The 23,509-nt window shown below is 40.2% G+C and overlaps 1 protein-coding gene across 1 annotated transcript; it reads right to left on the reverse strand.

Annotated features, from left to right (window-relative positions):
• Positions 1-1,957: 1,957 nt before the first annotated feature.
• Positions 1,958-19,451, reverse strand: LOC135932322 (adhesion G-protein coupled receptor G7-like). The gene is made up of 8 exons (XM_065469769.1): positions 19,353-19,451; positions 17,664-17,816; positions 17,425-17,537; positions 16,391-16,749; positions 3,666-3,747; positions 3,288-3,446; positions 2,899-3,055; positions 1,958-2,167 (listed from the first exon to the last, which is right to left on the reverse strand). Exons 1-8 carry the CDS (start codon positions 19,449-19,451, stop codon positions 1,958-1,960), a joined length of 1,332 nt encoding a protein of 443 aa, XP_065325841.1.
• Between the last annotated feature and the right edge of the window lie 4,058 nt (positions 19,452-23,509).

The raw sequence follows: 23,509 nt of genomic DNA on the forward strand, positions 1-23,509 counted from the left end.
ATTTCTACCTTATTTCAGCCCTTCTTCCAGAACAAAATGAGAAGTTGGTGAGGGTGATCTTTGCTTATGCGGCTTGCTAGGGCTACCCTTGGAAAAGCCCAGAACCAATTGTAACGGTAATCAAACTAAATCTTTACTGATATATACTGAGAGGTCATTAAGGGGAGGTCATCAAATTTCATTTTTGTATGGCAAAGAGTTAAAAACTGAGCTGTCTGAGATATTTAATCTTGTGAAGAGGCCAGTTTTTAAACGGGTGAAGATATTTTCCTTCACTCAACCAAAACAGTGAATGAAATTAAAATTAAAATGCTCCAAATTACAACTGGACTTGTAGACTCATGAGTCTTTTCACATGGTAGGAAAGAAACTATGATTGTTTAGTTGGAAAACTTTGTTTCGGTTCTTTAGATGGTACTAATTCTTTTATCAAATATCTGTTGACAACTTTGCGAAGACACTTTTCTCATTTTGTTAAATTTCTTTGGCTTGTTTTAAGTTTCCTCTACTTCTTCATGAATATGGGAACTGTTGAGTGGTTTTTCATGCGTTTTGTGGAAAGCTAAGGAAATGGGAATTTTGCAGAAGTTGAATTATGAGGCATCAATTCGTGACTTTTCAAGAAGAAAAAGTAGGAACCCTTACTCTTTTTACCTTCATTATGACACCACAGAGCCTTTTTAATTTAATTTGAAGGACTCTTCAATTCCTCCCAAAATGATTTATCAGCGGTAACTCTGGATCAGCTTCTTCCGTGGAAACCTGTTATTTTCCCACATGTTGGATGTTTTATCATCTTCAGCCCTGGAAACAGTTTTCATAACTGCATCTGAATTTATGGAGTATTATTCATCTTTAAAGTACTATTCCACCATTTTTGTGGTCATCTCCACACATTTCTTCAATCGTTGTAAATATTAAAGCTGTATCTTAACATACGGTTTGCATCAGGATTAAGCCTCCTGAACTTTCAGAACTGAGTTGCAGCTTTCCTCAGACTGAGGGTCCACACTGTAAGTGTAGGCAGGAGAACACTAATGACCAATAATAAAAAGTGGATATGTGTTTGTTAAAGCCTTTAAAGACCCTAATCAGCCTTATAAAACAGAAAGGCTCTTGTTTCAGAAACACAGACTGGAAATGTACTCTGCATATATTTTTGTTTTTAATCTTCCATTTTTATTTCGCTGAATAGAAATATTTAAATTGCTGATGCTGATTTAGACATAAAACTTCACACAAATTAAAATAATGCAGAACACACTGAAACAAACAGTAATAGATGACGCAACCAAAGCAAAGATCAGGCATATACAAAACAAAGGTGGGAAATTAACAGTAATGAGGAATGTGAAATGGTTCCCTACTGCTGTCTGTTTGAGAACAAACTGTTTGGAGATTGGGTGCCCTCTAGTGGATCAGTGACGGCAGACACACACACAGGTTTAAATATCCAATGAATGTGTTACAGTATCAGCTACTGATAGCAAACATCAAGCTGTCAAACTGATGCAGATGGACACAGATGAACACTGTTTAAAAATTAAAGCAAAAATAATGATTCAATTGCATTTACTGCATTAAGCTTTGAACATTGAAAAATTAGGTTTTGTTTTCTGGTTTCACTTTGTTGCCACAAGTGAAAGTAAAAGTCAGTAAAAGTTATTTTATTTTATTTGTTTTTGTTTTGAAAGACGAAAGATTATGGGAATCTTCCATGTCACTTTATAAATCATGAAATCACAAAATATTGATAATTGCAAAAAAAACTAAATTAAATCACTATTTTTTAGTAATAACTGTCTATCCTTCACATCATCGTTGAGGAATTTTGGCCGACTTAAAGTCTGGACTTTGGACCATTGCAACATCTTGATTTACTGTTGTAGATTTTCTGCTGGACTTAGGATCTCTGTCCTGTTGCATGAAAAAAAAATTTGTAAGTCCTCCTCGGGTCCTACAGGGTTTTGCTGGTGGTCACTTCGATGTCACTCAGATCCTTGTAGGTCTCTGATTGGTTCATATTGCAGTTCTTCCACTTTCTCTGCAGATTGTACTGTCTGCTGTTGAGCGGGATGTTGACTGAGGAAATGTACTGCATGGACTGTGAAATTGTGGCTCTGAAAGCCCGTCTTCGGGCTGTGAAGAGAATGAAAATCTGCAAACCCTTAAAGACAGAATGGGAAGATGATGAGGTTGATGAAATTCTTAAATTCTTTTAGCTTTTTCATTTTTCACTTGATAAGAATAAATATAAAAATAAACAAAAATTCCACACTTCTTGTAGAACTTGAACCACTTTGCTTCTGTCATAGTTTATTTTTGAAATATGACTGTTTTATTGTTTGGATTATTTTGACTTCTAAAAAATCACTACTGTTATTTTTTATAAAATACATTAAGATGTTTTCAGAATATTACATTTAATAAAATCATAGCTTTTTCTTATAATACATTTTATCAACTTCGGATTGCCTAATGTTACATTAGCACTAAAGAAAACAGTTGGAGACCCCAGTGCCACAAAAATGGTTGCCTCCGTGTGCAGTAAATCCGTGTGCAGTTGCGTTGCCTTTGAAATTGCTGCTTTGAAGATGGGGACCAGATTTGCAGCCACTCACAGTCAGTTGCTAACCTCAAAGAAACTCTGATGTGTCAGGACTCTTCATCAACCTATTTCTATTCAAGGGATCAAGTTGGCACTATATATAATATATTTCTAAAAAAAAAATTCCTGTGGAAGAAACAGGTTTAAAGAAACTTTCAACAATTACCTCTCGTTTGTTTTGTTTTGTTTGGGTTTTTTTTTTTTTTTTGTAATTTATGTGTTTATCTGAAGTCTGAGAAGCTCATGAAACCTTTAATCTCAGTTCTAAAATATGGTGGAAGGAGTCGTACCTGTGTGGTCGTACAGATGCAGAACAAAATACTGAAGATCAGGTATGCTTTTCCTGAATTAAGGAGAGCAAAATATCCCAGAGTCCAGGACAGACCGAGTAACACCGCCAGAGACAAACTGATGAGGAATTTCCTCCTTAAAGACGGCTTCTTGTTGCTGCAGTAAAAACAGAAAGAGTTAAAACCCAAATAGAAGCGTGGCAGAAATGATTCATCTGTGGAATTTTTTTACACCATGCCTATTAAGATGCAGTTAATGTATTAATATACATTTTCATTTTATTATACTCAAAAGCCTAGTAATATTCCGACTTTTTCTTTCTTCATGGATTCATTTTTAATTAGCTTGAAGTCAGCAGTGAGAGGACGACAGCAGCTTTAGATGTTACCTGGTCAGTCTGGTATCAACTTTGCACGTGGCCATGGAGGTGAGAACCAACAGGACGATGTTGTAAATCAGGATCAGGCCAATAGGAAGAAGGAAAGCCCAAAACATTGGCTTCCCAAAGTTGAACTGCTGCTTCTTATCCAACGCTGCCAGCCAACAACTGCAATGAGAGGATAAAAGAAGCATTAAGAAAAATACTTTTTGTCTATGTTGATCAAAACTTTATAAATACTTTATAAACTGTAAATTAAACTGTGAGGTGGCAAATTTCATAGAAATGTCAAAAACATTTGGACAAGACGATGACTGAACTGGTAATCAAAGCACATATTAAATAGATAAATAATAAATAGAAATGATCACAGCAATGATTACCCACAATTCCTCTTGTCTGTATCCCAGAGGATTGTCCACCCTGTAGCTCACCGCCAGTGTGATGACCATGAAACAGGCTGGCACTCCTAACAGGACACAATAAATCAAAACAGCAGTTGAAATAGATTTCAATTCAATATTTTAAGTGGGCCAGATATTAAAGTCAACGTTTTTACTCACGTTTTTTCTATAAATGTATTACTTTTTCTTTACTTATGTAAATATTGAAAAAAGAACTTTAACTTTTATTTGGGGTGTTTGATTTTATTTTATTTTATTTATTTTATTTTATTTTTGCATGTCTTGTTTGGTATTTTAGCAATCAGAATTATTGTCTAAAGGCTGAGAAAGATGCCCACTTGTACCAAGTGGATCATTCTAGCTATTGGTCCACTTGATTTACCTTTGTTACTGTTTTTTTTTTTTTAATTATTATTATTTCATTTTACTTTAAGTTATTACAGATGGGACAGACATGACTGGGGGATAGGAAAGGGAGAAAGAAAGAAAGGGAGGGAAAGAAAAACAGAGGGGAAGAGGAACAGTGAGACAAGACATTAAAAAATCTGCTGGATCACCTGTTGAAAGAAAAAAAACAACAAACAAACAAGGAAAAACAGAGCAACACAATAGGGAGACTACAGCAATAAACTAGATAAGTGTAACTAACAGTAAATACTAAATATTGAATGTTATAGCGCAGCACCAAGTGCATGACAGCACACGCTGTGCTTTGAGGTAGCAGCCAAGAAAGAAATAGTTTGTGTCTGTGAGCACCCGTGTGCACACCTGTGTGCGTGAGCGTTCTTGTATTATCACCAAAGGTGATGAGACGGCTTACAGTGAGGAGGTCAGCGCCCTGACCCACTGGTGCAGAGACAACCATCTTACCCTCAACGTTGCAAAGACAAAGGAGTTGATCGTGGACTTCTGGAGGTGCAGAGAAGCAAATACCCCATCACCATCAACGGAGCTGCTGTGGAGAGAGTGAGCAGCTTCCGTTTCCTTGGTGTACATCTGGCGGAGGATCTCATATGGTCAGTACACATAAACAAAACAGTGAAGAAGGCGCGGCAGCGCCTCTTCTTTCTCAGGGGACTGAAAAGATTCGGCATGAACCCACGCATCCTCAGGACCTTCTACCACTGTGCTATTGAGAGCATCCTTACTGGATGCATCACCATGTGGTATCGCAACAGCACCGCTTACAACTGCAAAGCTCTCCAGAGAGTGGTGCGGTATGCGGAAAGGATAATTGGAGGTGAGCTTCCCTCCCTCCAGGACATCTACAGGAAGCGGTGCCTGAGGAAAGTGGGGAGGATCATCAAAGACTCCAGTCACCCCAGCCATAAGCTGCTCAAACTACTTCCATCAGGCAGGAGGTAATGCAGTATCTGGTCCTGAACCAGCAGACTGACAGACAGTTTTTTCCATCTGGCCATCAGACTGCTGAACACTTCATAGACACCTTACCTTCACTTACCAGAACTCCAACATTATGCACACCATACTGTACACAAATGCCACTTGTTTTGCACATTTCCAACAACCGACCTCTGTATATTTTATTTTTATTTAATTTCATATATATGTATACACACACATACACACGTAGATATACATATTTAGCATACATATTCAGTAATGTGCATATACTCTTAAATTTGTACATATATTTATTGTTATAATCCTCAGATTACCCGTTCTTATATTCTGCTCGTTCTTATGTTATTGTATTGCATTTTGCACACCTCTGTTGCTTGTGAAGCTCGCACACAAGAATTTCACTCACATGTGTTGTACCAGTATACCTGCACATGTGATGTGACAATAAAAGTAATTTGACTTGATTTTATTTGTACACACACTCACACTCCCCAAACACACTCTATACCCCAGGTCCAGGTACCATCACCATCAGAAGGGCAATCCACCCCTAGAACCATGAGATTTTACCCTTTTCCCTGGGGTGAAGACAGGCAGACCACCATCTGTCCTGCAGCAGAGTGTTTGCTTTTAAAATCAGTTGTTTCGGTTAGCTTCAAGAGTAGGTTTACTATGTTTTGGTTTAGGATTTATCACTGGAAAATGTTTCATCTCACTTCAGTTTTTATTTTGAATTATTAAACGTAGATGTTATTTGTTAGTGCCAGATTTAAGACTCTTAGATAAGTCAAATAAGGATTCAGGTACAGGAAGATGGTGATAGATTGTCTGAAGCAGTTAGAACAAGACAATGCTACTGAACGAACCTCATAACACAGGCTATACCCAGGGGAATCTACACCAAGTCTGTATGGTTTACCGAAGACACATAAACAGGGTGCACCTTTAAGAGCGATTGTCTGTATGATCAACTCTGTCACCTATAACATCTCTAAGTTTCTGGCTTTGATCCTCAACCCGCTGGTAGGCAGCTCTGAACACCACATCCAGAACACCTTGGATTTTATTAGGAAGGTGAGAGATGTCATTATGGAGGCAGATGAAACCATGGTCTCGTATATGTTACATCTCTCTTCACTTGCATCCCAGTCACAGAAGCATTGGAGATAGTTCGTAAGAGATTAAGGGATGACACCAACCTCAGCAACAGGACCGCTCTCAGCATCGACTAAGTGTGTTTGCTTTTGAAACTGTATCCTCATTCCACCTATTTCACATACAAGGGTCAGTTCTACAGGCGGAAACATGGGTGTGCCATGGGTTCCCCAGTTTCATCCGTCGTGGCCAATTTGTACATGAAAGAAGTGGAAAAGAGGGCTTTGCTATCCTACCCTGGAACACCACCAAGTCATTGGTTCAGATATGTGGATGACACCTCGGTGAAAAACAAATCTCAGGATGTACCATATTTCACAGATCACATTAAGCCAGTGGACCGACACATTAAATTTACCAGGGAGGATATGAAAAGTGGCAGGTTAGCCTTCTTAGACTGTGAGATTTCCATCAGTAATGAGGGACATCTAAAAGCTGGTGTGTACTGTAAACCTACGCATATGGATCAGTATTTAAGGTTTGACTCTCATCATCCACTGGAGCACAAACTGGGTGTCATCAGGATGCTGCAACACAGAGCGAACACCATCCCCACTGACACAGCGGCCAGGGAAGCAGAAGAACAGCACATCAAGAAGGCCCTGAGTAAATGTGGTTATCCCAGTTGGACATTTGTTAAAGCTGGGAAGCTGCCTAAAGAAAGCTCCAGCCGATCCAGGAGAGAAGGAAAACCGCTGCCCAAGCGAAAACCTGTAGTGATCCTGTATGGGTCAGGAGTATCGGAGCAGTTGAGACACATTTTTTCCAAACACCGCGTCTCTTTTAAACCCCAAAACACGCTGCGCCAAAAATTGGTCCGCACCGAGAATCAGGTCCCCCGACACAAACAGAGTAACATTATGTACACTGTTAAGTGCCAGGAGGATTGCCAGGATTTATACATCGGGAAAACCAAACAACCTCTGGCGAAGCGGATGGCACAACACAGAAAAGTTACCTCGTCAGGCCAGGACTCTGCAGTCTATTTACACCTACAGGCCAGTGGTCACTGTTTTTTCCTCAATAGTTTCATCACGTTTACTGTCCAAGGACAGCGCTAGCAAGCACTCTCTGCTTATGACCAAAAAAGAAAAAACTAAACAAAAAACACCCCTTTCTTGTTGGTGGAAAAATGTACCATGTCGACTAATCAAAAAATGATATGGCAACATGACATTTGGTTGTTTAGGAAGAAGGGGAAGTTTTAGGATGGCGAGAGAGAAAGAGAAAGAGAGAAAGGAAGACAGCAGAAAAAAAGAGAGAGCGAGTTTTGAGATGTGAGAGATTTGTGACATGTAGCGTGTTTGGAGTGTGTAGTTCATGTGTTGTCTTGTGTAGTTAGTGCGTAGTGTTGTGGATAATTTTGTGTTGTGTGTCAGAATAATGAGGCAACTGCTGTCTCCAGGTAGAAAACAGGAGGAGTGACACACCTGCTGCAGTCAGACCTGCAGGTATCAGGCTTGTGATGTTCTACTTTATAGTGGACAGAAATTATTTTTTGGAGTGGTACAAATAATTTGTGTGGCATCTTATTGAATGCAGAACAGCTGATTGTTATGTAAATAGTTTGAAATTTTTGTTTTAAAGGTAAATGGCTGCAAATAACTTGCAAAACTTGTGCATATGATTTTAAAATTAAAAATGTATATTTGCATTTAAAGTTATGAAATATGATTCAATAAACATGTTCTGCCTTTTATAACTTAAACTGGATATTATAGTTGTAAACTGCCCTAGAGCTCCCTCTAGTGGCTGCTTTGTAATATGGGTTTGGTTACTTTGGGAAGGAAAAAAATGAGAACGTGAAGAAGAAATCAAAGATGGCGGAAAGTGATGCCGTAATGTTATCGTTCTAAGCTGATACGGACCTTAAAATGTTGTTGCCTTGGACAAGTTATGTCTGTAAGTACGAATGACGATAAAATAATTATTATCTTTTGTTTTTTGTAAAAATGGTACGATAATTTGTACATTTGGAAGTTTCATCTTGTTAGCTTGCAGTAAGAGTGTAACAAGCTAGTTTACAATGTTAGTTAGCTAATACAGTATTTTGTACTTTCAGTTTTACGATGGTCAAAGAGAAGGCAATGGTCAGAGGCCATTCTTCAATAAATCAGCGCAAAAAGGAAAATAAGTCTGGTTATTGGAGCATCGTTATCTCGCTGTCTAGCTGGTGAAACTAAGAGACTCAGGGCGAGGACAGCACAGTAAAAAGACATTAGCGCAGCGGGCACAACCACGAGGAGCTATTTTCAGCGCATCAGTTACAGTGGGGCAAAAAAGTATTTAGTCAGCCACCGATTGTGCAAGTTCCCCCACTTAAAATGATGACAGAGGTCAGTAATTCGCACCAGAGGTACACTTCAACTGTGAGAGACAGAATGTGAAAAAAAAATCCATGAATACACATGGTAGGATTTGTAAAGAATTTATCCGTAAATCAGGGTGGCAAATAAGTATTTGGTCAATAACAAAAATACAACTCAATACTTTGTAACATAACCTTTGTTGGCAATAACAGAGGCCAAACGTTTACTATAGGTCTTTACCAGGTTTGCACACACAGTAGCTGGTATTTTGGCCCATTCCTCCATGCAGATCTTCTCGAGAGCAGTGATGTTTTGGGGCTGTCGCCGAGCAACACGGACTTTCAACTCCCGCCACAGATTTTCTATGGGGTTGAGGTCTGGAGACTGGCTAGGCCACTCCAGGACTTTCAAATGCTTCTTACGGAGCCACTCCTTTGTTGCCCGGGCGGTGTGTTTTGGATCATTGTCATGTTGGAAGACCCAGCCGCGTTTCATCTTCAAAGTTCTCACTGATGGAAGGAGGTTTCGGCTCAAAATCTCACGATACATGGCCCCATTCATTCTGTCCTTAACACGGATCAGTCGTCCTGTCCCCTTGGCAGAAAAACAGCCCCATAGCATGATGTTTCCACCCCCATGCTTCACAGTAGGTATGGTGTTCTTGGGATGCAACTCAGTATTCTTCGTCCTCCAAACACGACGAGTTGAGTTTATACCAAAAAGTTCTACTTTGGTTTCATCTGACCACATGACATTCTCCCAATCCTCTGCTGTATCATCCATGTGCTCTCTGGCAAACTTCAGACGGGCCTGGACATGCACTGGCTTCAGCAGCGGAACACCTCTGGCACTGCGGGATTTGATTCCCTGCCGTTTTAGTGTGTTACTGATGGTGACCTTTGTTACTTTAGTCCCAGCTCTCTGCAGGTCATTCACCAGGTCCCCCCGTGTGGTTCTGGGATCTTTGCTCACCGTTCTCATGATCATTTTGACCCCACGGGATGAGATCTTGCGTGGAGCCCCAGATCATGGGAGATTATCAGTGGTCTTGTATGTCTTCCATTTTCTGATGATTGCTCCCACAGTTGATTTTTTCACACCAAGCTGCTTGCCTATTGTAGATTCACTCTTCCCAGCCTGGTGCAGGTCTACAATACTTTTCCTGGTGTCCTTCGAGAGCTCTTTGGTCTTGGCCATGGCAGAGTTTGGAGTCTGACTGTTTGAGGCTGTGGACAGGTGTCTTTTATACAGATGATGGGTTCAAACAGGTGCCATTCATACAGGTAACGAGTGGGGGACAGAAAAGCGTCTTACAGAAGACGTTACAGGTCTGTGGGAGCCAGAGATTTTCCATGTTTGAGGTGACCAAATACTTATTTGCCACCCTGATTTACGGATAAATTCTTTACAAATCCTACCATGTGAATTCATGGATTTTTTTTTCACATTCTGTCTCTCACAGTTGAAGTGTACCTCTGGTGCGAATTACTGACCTCTGTCATCATTTTAAGTGGGGGAACTTGCACAATCGGTGGCTGACTAAATACTTTTTTGCCCCACTGTATGAGCCTACGGTCAGGAAAGCAATATCAACTGGATCTTCCAGAAGAGGAAGAGACACCAGACCAAAGAGAAACAGAACAAGCGCACAACGCAGATGATATGGAGAACAAGGATAATGCAAGCAACGCAGACACACAGGCGGAGTCTAGACGTTCGCGTACATCCAAGCGTTCATCCACAAGTTCTGCAGCACTTAAAGCACGAGCAAAAGCAGAGATTGCACGTGCACAGCTGGTGTATTCAGAAAGAGAAGCAGCTATAATGAAACAAAAAACTGAACTTGAGGCTAATTTACATGTTTTGAGTTGTCAAAAGGCTGTTGCAGTTGCAGAAGCAGAGGTTGCAGTTTATGAAGAAGAGGAGGAGGGACTCTCAAAAAGTGAACTGCGCTATCCATTGGTGGGACCACCTGCTAGTCCAAAACAACGCACAGCAGAGTATGTACAAAAACACTCAGATATTTGCCTTGAAGGATTCAAACTAAAAGTAGATCCACTTGCCTGTCACAAAGCTGCACGTGAACAATGCGAAATGGCTATGAATGCAGAGACAGACAATGACGGCTCACACAGTGCTCAAAAGGCTAATGTTAAAGTGGAACTCCAAACACAACAGAGAGAGAGACTGGATTCCCCCAAACCTTATCCGTACAACACTCTTCAAACATCAACAGAGATACAGGGTGTCCAGGATATTACAAGGTACCTGACACGGAGGGAAATGTTAAGTACTGGACTTTTGCAGTTTGATGACCACCCAGAAAACTACTGGGCGTGGAAGGCATCATTTCAAAGTGCTATTAAAGACTTGCATGTTACAGCTCAAGAGGAGCTAGATTTAATGGTCAAATGGCTTGGAGTTGAGTCTGGTCAGCAGGCCAAAAGAATCCGATCAGTCCATGTCTTTAATCCAGCTGCAGCTCTCAACCTTGTGTGGCAAAGACTCGAGGAATGTTATGGATCTCCAGAAGTGGTAGAAAATGCACTGTTAAAAAAGATTGAACAGTTTCCCAAACTAAACAACAGAGACAACACAAAGTTAAGAGAGCTGGGTGATGTTCTGCAGGAAATAGAATGTGCAAAAGATGGAGGATACCTACCAGGCCTCTCATATTTGGACACAGCTCGCGGAGTCAAACCCATTGTGGAAAAGTTACCCTATGGACTGCAGGAAAAATGGATTGCAGCAGGAGCAAAGTACAAAGAAGAACATAAAGTTTCTTTCCCCCCTTTCAGTGTCTTTTCCAAGTTTGTAAGACAACAAGCCAAAATAAGAAACGACCCAAGCTTCGTCATCACACCTCCTGCCGACACAAGTTTCAAGAAGGAGAAAAGCTTCAGAGGCAGTAACAGGCAAGTGATTAGTGTACACAAAACGGACATTCCTACAGACACTAGTTCACCTCAAAATAGTTACAGCAAGCCAATAGAAAGCCCTGATAAGGTATGCCCAATACATAAGAAGCCTCACCCTCTTAAAAAGTGCAAGAGTTTTAGAGCAAAGCCCATAGATGAGCGCAAGTCATTTTTAAAAGAGAACAGAATCTGTTTTAAATGCTGTGGCTCTACTCAACATCTAGCAAGAGACTGCAGGGTTCAAATAAAATGCATGGACTGTGGTAGCGACAGGCATTTAGCAGTGCTACATCCAGGTCCACCCCCTGCTCCAGCTGAGAGCTCTGAAGCTGATAAAGATGATGGCGGGGAGACACAGGATAGTGCAATTGCCTCAGTTGTTTCCAAATGCACAGAAGTCTGTGGTGATGCAGATAGCCCACATTCATGCTCAAAAATAAGTCCTGTGTTAGTCTATCCAGAAGGCGAAAAAGAACGGGCTAGAAAGATGTATGCAGTGCTTGATGAACAAAGTAACAAGTCACTAGCTAAGTCTCAGTTTTTTGAGCTCTTTAATATTAAGACACGCTCAGAGACTTACAAGCTCAGAACATGCTCAGGACTGTCAGATAATGTCGGCAGAACAGCAGTAAACTTCATGATTGAGTCAATGGATGGTAAAGTGAAGCTCCCACTCCCAAACCTGATTGAATGTGACATGATTCCAGATGACAGGAGAGAGATTCCCTCTCCACAAGTGGCCATGAAGTTCCCACACTTACAGAAGGTAGCTGAAAAAGTACCTCCTGTAGAAGAACAAGTACCTATTCTGTTGCTTTTGGGAAGAGACATTATACAGGTACACAAAGTCAGAGAGAGAATCAATGGGCCACACAATACGCCTTATGCACAGCGTTTGGATTTAGGCTGGGTTATAGTTGGGGAAGCCTGCATGGGGAAGACGCATAAGCCTCCTAATGTGAGTGTTCTCAAAACACATATTCTTCAGAATGGCCGTGCTTCTTACCTCTGCCCATGTCCTAACACGTTTCAAATCAAAGACCAGTTAAACACCACAGCTAACCCCAAAAAGGACAGGGGAAACACAAACACCAATCAACTGGGAGAAACTGTTTTTGACAGGACAAAAGATGACGACAAACCAGCACTGTCAGTAGAGGACAAAGACTTCATTGACATCATGGAGAAGGAGGTGTATCAAAACGAATGTAACAGCTGGGTGGCGCCTTTGCCATTCCGCTCTCCAAGACCAAAGCTTCCTAGTAACAGAGAGCAAGCATTCAAGCGCCTCCAATCTCTCAGAAAGACACTGGACCGGAACCCTGAAATGAAAAGACAATATATCGAATTCATTCAAAACATGCTGGACAATGACCATGCAGAAGTTGCTCCACCTTTGGACTCAAACAAAGAACACTGGTACTTGCCATCCTTCGGTGTGTACCACCCACAAAAACCTAATCAGCTGAGAGTAGTCTTTGACTCAAGTGCAGAATTTGAAGGACAGTCCCTTAACAAAGTCTTATTAAGTGGACCCGACCTAAATAACACACTACTAGGTGTCCTTATGCGTTTTAGGAAAGAGCCTGTAGCATTTTCAGCTGATGTGCAACAAATGTTTTATTGTTTTGAAGTGAGAGAGGATCATAGGGATTATCTGAGGTTCCTTTGGTATGAAGATAATGATCCCGACCAAGGTATTTGTGACTATAGAATGAGGGTTCATGTTTTTGGGAATAGCCCTTCCCCAGCTGTGGCTATTTATTGTATGAGGCGTGCTGCAGTCGAGGGAGAAGAAGAGCACAGACATGATGCAAAGCAGTTTGTAATGAGACATTTTTATGTTGATGATGGTCTCGCATCCACAGCAACAGTGGAAGAAGCTGTTGAGATGATCACAAGCGCTCAAAAGATGCTGGCACAGTCAAACTTAAGGCTACATAAAATAGCCTCTAATGACCACAAAGTAGTGGAAGCGTTTCCTGCTGCTGAGAGAGCCAAGGATCTAAAAGACTTGGATTTAGAGTTGGACGACGTACCCCTGCAAAGGAGCTTGGGGGTACTGTGGAATCTTAAAAATGACTGTTTTACCTTTCACGTCACCACTGAACAAAAGCCGTTCACCAGGAGAGGTGTCTTGGCCACTGTTAACAGTCTGTATGACCCGCTGGGTTTCGTGTCACCCATCACAATGCAGGGAAAAGCTCTTCTCCGTGAATTGACCTCAGAGCAAAAGGACTGGGATGAATCACTTCCTGCAGAAAGAGAAGATGAATGGAGCAAATGGAGAAGCTCATTGAAGGATCTTGAGCGGCTACAGATACCGAGGTGCTACCTCCCATTCTCCCAGGCCATTGCTGTGAAAAAAGAACTGTGCATATTTTCAGATGCCTCCACCATGGCCATAGGAGCAGTGGCATATCTGAGAGCTCTTGATGGTGAAGGTCAGTGGCACACAGGTTTCATCATGGGCAAGTCCAAAGTAGCCCCAAGACCCGCTCACACTGTTCCTAGATTGGAGTTATGTGCAGCAGTGTTAGCTGTAGAGATGTACGAACTCATTAGAGATGAGATTGACATTGAAGTAGACACTGTCAGATTTTTCACAGACAGTAAAATCGTTCTTGGTTACATACACAACAACACAAAGAGGTTCTACACTTACGTGGCTAACCGAGTGATTAGAATCAGAAAGACTACACATCCAGCACAGTGGTTTTACATAGCCACTAGTGACAATCCAGCAGACACAGCCACTAGACCGATTGCAGCTTCTGCATTGGCTTCCACGAACTGGTTTAGTGGTCCTTCCTTGTTGACACGACATGACATAGAGAAGTCTCACTGTGATAGTTTCACACTGATCGATCCTGACACAGATGCAGAGATCAGACCTGATATAACAAGTTTTGCTACCAAAGCCTCAGTAACACAGCTAGAGCCATGCCGTTTTGAAAGATTCTCTCACTGGATGAGATTGTGTCGCACTATTGCATCACTAAAACGTGTGGCAGCATCATTCAAGAAAACAAACACAGAAGGTAAAGTCTGGAAGTGTTTCAGTGAAACTAACACCGCAGATGAAGTGTCTAAAGCAGCAAAGTTCATCATTCACACAGTACAAAGTGAAACGTTCAAGGAAGAGTACAGATGCATAAAAGAAAATCAGCCATTTCCAAAACAAAGCCGTCTTCAAAGGTTAAATCCAGTTATTGATGAAGATGGGCTCCTCAGACTAGGAGGTCGATTGGCACCTGCTAACCTATCAAGAGATGAGAAACATCCAGCTTCATCAATGCGTTAAGGAGATTTTTCTGCATCCGTGGACCTGCTCAAATACTCAAATCTGATAGAGGTACAAATTTTGTTGGAGCATGCAATGAGTTGCAAATTGATCACAAGGACACAGAACTAAACTCATACCTGCAAGAAAAAGGATGCACATGGCTGTTTAATCCTCCACGCTCGTCACACATGGGTGGATCGTGGGAGAGACTTATTGGAGTGGCAAGGCGCATCCTAGATGGTATTCTGTTGAAAGCCGTACATGTCCAACTGACGCATGAAGTGTTAAGTACATTCATGGCAGAAGTAATGGCAATAATGAATGCAAGACCACTTGTACCAGTCTCAACAGATCCAGACAAACCAAACCTTCTCACTCCAGCAATGCTCCTTACACAAAAGGTCAATGCATTATCTGCACCAACAGAAAGCTTTGGACCGCCAGACCTCTACTCAAAGCAATGGAAGCAAGTACAGTGTTTCGCAGACTCTTTTTGGAAACAATGGAAAAGTGAATATCTTTCAACACTACAGCAAAGGAGAAAATGGACTGATGAGAAAACAAACATAAGAGTTGGTGATGTTGTGTTATTGAAAGATGCTCTTGCACATAGAAATAACTGGTGCATGGGAAAAGTCGTAAAAACATTTGAGAGCAAGGACAATAAGGTTCGAAAAGCAGAAGTAAAGACTGTGAAGGATGGAAACGAAAAAGTGTTTTTGAGACCCATCGCTGATATGGTTTTGCTTTTATCAAGTGATAAATAAGTGTGTTTGTAATAGCCGTAAACTGTTCTAAATGTTTATCAGAAAAGTTTGTTGTAGTGGCACAATCGTATTGTACCAGGCGGGGAGTGTTCTGCCTTTTATAACTTAAACTGGATATTATAGTTGTAAACTGCCCTAGAGCTCCCTCTAGTGGCTGCTTTGTAATATGGGTTTGGTTACTTTGGGAAGGAAAAAAATGAGAACGTGAAGAAGAAATCAAAGATGGCGGAAAGTGATGCCGTAATGTTATCGTTCTAAGCTGATACGGACCTTAAAATGTTGTTGCCTTGGACAAGTTATGTCTGTAAGTACGAATGACGATAAAATAATTATTATCTTTTGTTTTTTGTAAAAATGGTACGATAATTTGTACATTTGGAAGTTTCATCTTGTTAGCTTGCAGTAAGAGTGTAACAAGCTAGTTTACAATGTTAGTTAGCTAATACAGTATTTTGTACTTTCAGTTTTACGATGGTCAAAGAGAAGGCAATGGTCAGAGGCCATTCTTCAATAAATCAGCGCAAAAAGGAAAATAAGTCTGGTTATTGGAGCATCGTTATCTCGCTGTCTAGCTGGTGAAACTAAGAGACTCAGGGCGAGGACAGCACAAAACATGTTTGTGGTTGTTACAGTAAAAAATATAACTTTTTCTACTTGGATTTTATGTTTTTTGTCTGATTTTAGATCAATTGTGCAAATACAATAAGTCAAAATGAAAACATAACTGTAAATTCAGACACGTGAGGTTGTGCTGAAAAGAATAATACCAAACAAGGCAAAGTAAAGAGTTTTTAAAGGTGAAATGTAGAGGTAGTAGTCAAAAACAGCCAATTATACCCTTGTTGCTTTAATGTATTTTTAAAAATATTTCAAATTTGGCATTTTTGTTTTCTTTCTGCATGTCCTACCCCATCCCAGAGTCACACTCAGTGGAGTCCAGTGTGTTGGCAGGCTGCGGCGCATTGACCGGACCAGCAGCACCAGCTGAGTGCTGTATACACTGTTCCACATGAAGGTGGCCATCAGGAGGAAGTGCAGCAGAGCCGCTACAGCCGTACAAGAGCCGCGGTCCGGTTCTATGTGTTCATCAGAGTTCAGGAGGTCGTTGGTCCGATCATCACCCTGCACCTTAGTGTCATTCTGTCTGCTGGAGTTTTGGACTCCAGAGAGGAAGGTGATTATGAAGGCCAGCAGGCTTAGGTAGATGCACAGCAGAGCCAGCTTTGAATTCAGGTTACTTTGCTGCCCACGAGACTTCCTGAAGAAGCTACAGAGAGAAAAAACAACAAAGTTTTAATATTTTTAAACTTTTGTATTTCTAAAAGAAAAACACAAAAATGTAAGCCCATTTGTAAAGCCCGTACATTCAATGAAATCATATTTGGTTTTAAGCACATCTTTTTGCTTTAAATGTAATGATAAATATTTCTTATTACAGATATTTTTCTCTATGTAATTAGATTTTTTTGTCAGTATAATATATTTTCATATTTTGAATTGACATTGCAACTTCTTTCTTTGATATTAAGGCTTAAAATCAAACAAATAAAAAACATTTTTTTCTTTTTCGCTGAAAATATAATTATTTTCTTACTTAAACAAACTAACCTTAAACAAAAAAATTTTATTGGTTACTACTGGTTTTCAGGTCTTACAAATGGGAAAACATACCCCAGTTATCCCTCCCAAAATTCTCCTGAATTTAAAATACTGCTTTTACTACAGACTCTACAGACCCTGGTTTTACCAGTTTAGGACTTTAATTAGTCAGATAAAATAAGAAAATAATCAACCCTTATTATAATTATACTGTTTGTTGGATCCAAGCAAGTTTCAGTTTGTGAAATAACAACTAGAAGTGATGAGTGGTAAATGTGATGAGAGAATTTAAATGCAACATAATTAAATGTCATTTCTAATCTGTGAAGTAACCCAAACTTACTTTTCTTTAATGTGATAAATGATCGTCACAACCAGACCCAGAATAGAAAGAGAAAGTCCCACATTGGAGCTCACATCCAGAGCTTTCGCATACTCGTAGTTCTCTCTGTATGACTGAAAAACAAATAGGATTTAATCATGCCATAAAATATAAATAGTTTACATCTGGAGCTAGTTCATGACCAAGGTTAAGCAAGCTGTAGCCTTATAGCTGTGAACCTGCAAACTTGTGATACTCACCCAAAGAGCAGCAAAATTAGTGGTGTGGTTACAGAAACATCTCATGAGTCCATCTGAAGTGTTTCCTTTAGAGCAGCCGCTGGTGCTCCAGTCCTTCTGACTGTAGTTCCAGAAAACACAGGAGAAGTCGTACAGAGACGTCCCATTGATGTCCTGAAACAGAAGCACACAGGTTTAGAAATCCACAACTTTGATTTACAAAGTGTCTATTCTGGGTTTGGTTGTAACAATCATCCATCACATTATTCAAATTCAATTCAAAGGTGAGCTAAATCTGACTAATGCCAGGGGAAGCAAAGCTCAACCCAATGCACACTGGACAAGAAACTATGAAAATAAGACAGGAAACAGAGACCCAGACTCCAGACATACAGCTTGATGCAGGGAAGGACGTAAACGCATAAAGCGATGACACTGAGATGAGACTAACTTAACACTAGTGATGGCCAACAGTTCTCTTTGGTGACATCTGGTGGCCAAAAATATGAAGAGTAGCTTGAATCTACAACTTATAATGAGCACCTTTTTATTATGATTTCCCACTCTACAGAACTGAGCCAACAGCTTCTGTTTAAAATCACGTGACAGTTCTGTCAGATATCAGGTTGATGTGGTGCTTTGAACATGTATTTTTTTTTAGTAAAAAAAATAATGTTATGTCTATGTTAATAATAAATCACTTTGATGAATGATCCTTACTTTTTTAAACATGTGCCATGGTGTGTTCCTTTTTTTTAGATCTCTTGATGTTTTTTACTAATATCTATCTATCTGTCTGTCTGTCTGTCTGTCTGTCTGTCGAGAGAGAGAGAGAGAGAGATAACAATGTACAACACAATCTTATAATGGATTGGGATTATGCTTGTGCTGTGGTGTGCCCCTGCCTCCACGTGATTATGTAATAAACCAGTGGACAGGCACGTTTATATATAATATACTATAACTTAGGAATAAGCAGAGTGTCCTCTCTTCCCAGCTCCATGTCTCTAATTATGTCACACACGTTTGCTCTCTTGCACAAATCACCAAAACACAGCACAAATCGCACCAATGATTCAGTTCCTTAAATTGAATCAGGTTGTCACGGTCGCTGTGTCTACCCGGCTGGTTGTGCCAATAAACTGATTGCTTGTATTTAAACTACTATAAATAAGCTGTTGGTCTATAATATCTGAAACATATGTCAAATGCATCCCTCATGAATTATATTAAGTAATATTGAGCCGCCAACAACATTCCTGTCACAAGGCAGAAGCTGCAGTCAGTTTTGGCAGTGACTTTTTTACATCCTTTATTTAAACAGTTAAAAAATGTCTTCTTTAAGAGCAGAAAAAAATGCAAATAAAACAATAGTTTTGTAAACATATTTTAAGTGGCCAAAAAGGACCAGATTGGTTATAATGTAGGTAACACAGAGTTATAAAGATACTTGAAAAACAGGTAATTGTATATATAACCCCTTTGTAAATCCTAAGTTAAGAACAAACTCAAACTACTGGATCAAAGACCAGTTGGTCCAAGGACCATATTTCATGTATAAGGAAGTTATGTAGTTTAGAAACACACATTTGGATTTAAAGCAATCCTCCTGAGATACCCAGGAAATATCAAACTCATAGCCAGAGAAAAATCCAGTAGTCAATAATTGCTATCACACTGTAATTATCGTAGAAATGCTGAATTTCTTACCATTTGCCTGAATATCATCTCCACATGTTGTGGCACTATGTTGGGTTCCTGCCCTCTGACGCTGGCTGACAGGACCCTGATGGTGGCCCGTCGCCTCATGTAGTGTTTTGAATGGAAGAAACGATCGTTCTGATAGAGAACGAAACCCAGAGAGAGGTTTGAATCTGTCTGACGGCCTCTGACACCTTCGCCTAACATGAGAGAAAGAAATCCACTGTAGTTAGTAAAAACTAGTTGAAATTTGAAGCTTTTGTGTGGGTGTAAAAAGATCTGACAATGTCTGAAATACAGGTGATTCATTTTTACTAATAACAAACTAAAACAGCTCTCTTAAATACCCCTTACTAATACAATGAGCTTCTTAACAAGTTCTGTTGTTCTCTCCCAGGAATGCAGTAGGCGGAAATGCAGAAAACTCACCTTTTGGGAATTGTATGTAAATAAGGGCATCAGCTACGAAACCGTTTCCCATGACAACCTGTGTTGCGTTTGTGTTCAGCTGAATTCTGTTGGCTATAAAACTGTCAGAGTCCCCTGTTGCAAAAAAAACAAAAAACAACTGAGCTGTTAGTGATCACATAAAATCAGGCAGAACCTTACCACTGGATCACTAATTTTAAAATTCCAAATGTAAGCTTTAAACCAACAAAATACTATTGTAGTAGTAGTAAAAGGCATAGTGTAAGGTTTAGATGTACTAGGAATTGTTGAGGAAGTAGTATCGGGAGAAGTGTATGTAATAGTATTCAGCCACAGCAAAAAATACCCAAATACTAACTAATAAAAAGTAAAACATTCCAAACACAATGAGTTCACAAAAGGACTATAATCTCAAAATGCTGGGTCACAGACTCAGACCCCCCACACCGCCGTGCGCATAATTCCTCAAGGCGTCCCTTCACTTCTCATGTGCTTTCACTAGCACCATCTAAACCAGGGGTCCCCAGTCTCAGTCCACGAGGGCCGGTGTCCCTGCAGGTTTTAGATGTGTCCTTGATCCATCACAGCTGATTTAAATGGATAAATTGCCTTCTCAACATGTCTTGAAGTTCTCCAGAGGCCTGGTAATGAGCTAATCATGTGATTCAGGTGTGTTGACCCAGGGTGAGATCTAAAACCTGCAGGGACACCGGCCCTCGTGGACTGAGATTGGGGACCCCTGATCTAAACCCTCCCTCCTTGACACAGTTATTCAAGACAGCTCTCAAATGTGACTTGTGTTTCTGACAACATCAAAAATGGCATTATCATCTTCTATGAGGTTCAGCCGTCCCGCTTGGTGGAATTTTATGTCAGGGGCTGAGTCTGTGACCCAGCAGTTTTGAATTTGTTTTCTATTTCTATATCTCATGTTCTTGTGTTGCCACTATTAGTTAGGATTTAGTTGAGTTTTTTTCTAGTTTTACTTCTTCTGTAACTCCTGATTTATAAGTCTTTTCTTGTCTTCAGTGTCAATATGTCATGTGTTTCTTGTCTGCGTACTTCATGTTGTCAAATTTGTGTGCCATGTCTAAGTCTCTCATCATTTCTTGTTTTATTTTTATAAGGTCTCATGTTCATTGTGTTTAGTTTCACTTCCCCTTTGGCATCATTATGTTCACTCTAATCAGCTGTTTCCCCAGGTTTTTCCACTTCCCTCATTACCCTTCTGTGTATTTAGTCCTTTGTCCTCCTTTGCTCAGTGTCAGGTCATCTGTTGTGTTTGCGCAATGTCTCCATCTTACAGGTATCTTTGTATCCACATCAAGTTTCATGTTTAGGGCTTTATGTTTATTTTTAGTTTTCCCAGTTATTGTTTTTTCTCATCTTTGTTTGCCTTGTGCATTGCTTTGTATTTCTCCATCAGCCATATTAAACGTCTCGCTTTTTGTTAATTCAAGTTTTGATCCACGTTCCTTTGTTTCTGCATTTGGGTCCACTATTCACAATACATACAGTCTGCTTCTGCATACTGTGACATTATACTTGGCTCTCTGCCAGTTTTGTGGGTTATCATTATGGAAAGCGGTTCTCCTCTGGCTACCTTACCCAAAGTTAATTAACCAGCTGGGCACCCCATCTCCATCTTCTACTGAAACACAAGTTCACGTACGCATTTACAAGCTGTCAAGCCATTACCTCAAGTCTTAAAATCCTTGCATGCGCCATTGTCAGAGCTTCAGTTCAGAGTCAAGCCACGTCGCTACTTGATCGAGGGTTACCCTCGTTCATCTATCAAGGTCTTTTGTTGTCTGGAATATCCTTTGATCTCATGGGCTACTTATCTTCGCTAGCCTGCCTACCGGTTATATTACTGCAGAGGTCTGTTACTACTACTTCTAAGGGATGCCTTCTTTGGGGATCTGCCAGGCCAAAAGCTGGCACCAGTTCCCTTCAAGGCTTTCCCCAAGCCGCAGCTCATTCGTGTTTAAGCCATTTGCCTTTATCTACTTAAAATATTCTTTCAACTCTAAAATGAAGACGTTGGTCCAGCTAATGAATTGGAGATAAATGATCTGAATTTCATTAGCAGGACCACGCCTCGAAACATGCCCCTTCCAGTTGTTATCTATATATGACCACCCAGTTCTACAAGCTCTTCATTCTCATTTCCATGCCCTACCTTCCCTGCCCTTTATCCATTCTTTCACTTCTTCACTTCTCGGTAGTACATCAGGATCTGCCAGGCCTGGGAGCCACCACCCATCCCCTCAAAACCTTTCTTCAAACCGCAGCTCATTCATGTTTAAGCCATTTTTTTTATCTACTAAAAAATGCTGTCGAACCTAAAATGAGGATGTGTGTCAAGCTAGTCAATTGGGACATTTGATCTCAGTAAGTCACACGATAGGGTGGGGCAAGGTCTTACAATGGGTTCACCCAAAACCTTGGCTGATAATGATTTTCACAACTTGGCAAATGTGAGTAAGCAGATGATAATGGGTTAACGACCCTCCTATCGGACAGTTCCATTAGTGCTTAAATCTGGGACTCTCCACCAACTGGTCTTAGAACTAAAGAAGCTTCTTGAATGAGAGGTGAAGTGTCTTCAAGAAACATAAAAAAAATCCAGTCACTTTTCTTTCCAAGCTCCTTTGCTTACTATGACCTGGATGAGTGAAAACTTACAAAGATGCTCATGTATGTTGCGAAAAATGAACAGAGGTCATACTGAGGACTGAGGGTGCCTTAATACAAACATGAGATTAGAAATAAAGTGGCACAGTAGTGGAATGGTTAGTGCCATTAACCCTATATCCAGATGTTTCTTTGGCCTTTCTGTGTGGAGCTTGAATGTTCCCTTTGGACCAGTGTGGGCTCTCTCTTTATGTACTCTAGAGGACTCACAAGATGATGTGCATGTTAGGTTAATTTCTCATTTTAAACTGGCCATGAATGGATGGATGTGACTTAATTGAGTTTTATTTTATTTTATTTTATTTTATTTTATTTTATTTTATTTTATTTCATTGTTAAACACCAGATGCCATTCATGACACAACCCTAAACAGGCTTTGTGTCTCTTTCTGAATTTAAACCAGCAACGTTTCACTTACCAAGCTAATGTGTAAACCACTACACTATGGAGTGACAACAACGGCATTTTTTTAAAAGGTTTATGTTAATGTTTAATGTTTTTTTTATGTTAATTAATGTTGAATTAATACTGATAATTCTAATTAGTAGTTATGAACAGTTGTTATGATATGGCAGGAAGGACAGTATTTAACTGCTGCAATCATTGTACATCCTTAAATACATCCATACATTACATACATATGAATGTATGTAAATCTCTATAAATCTGGCTAAGCGGATGGCACAACACAGAACAGCTAACTTGTCAGCCCAGGCATCCAAAGTCTATTTACACCTACAGGCCAGTGGACACTCTTTCAATGATGAAGATGTACACATCCTGGACAGAGAGACAATTTGGTTTAAGTCAAGCTGAAGTCAAGGAGGCCATTTACGTGAAAAGGACAAGACCATCTCTGAATTGAGGAGGGGCCCTGAGGGTACATCATTCTCCATCTCACAATGTTGTGATTACAGCCATTCCCCAACTCTCTGTGAATGGTACTCATGCCATTGATAAATTGTCATTGATCATGACAATGGTCAGGACAATTTGCATGATGATCAAGAAACTGACCTCATGCCGTATTGTTTGTCAG

This window comes from Pelmatolapia mariae, linkage group LG23 (assembly GCF_036321145.2).
Source record: "Pelmatolapia mariae isolate MD_Pm_ZW linkage group LG23, Pm_UMD_F_2, whole genome shotgun sequence".
In the NCBI taxonomy this organism is placed as follows: Eukaryota; Metazoa; Chordata; class Actinopteri; order Cichliformes; family Cichlidae; genus Pelmatolapia; species Pelmatolapia mariae.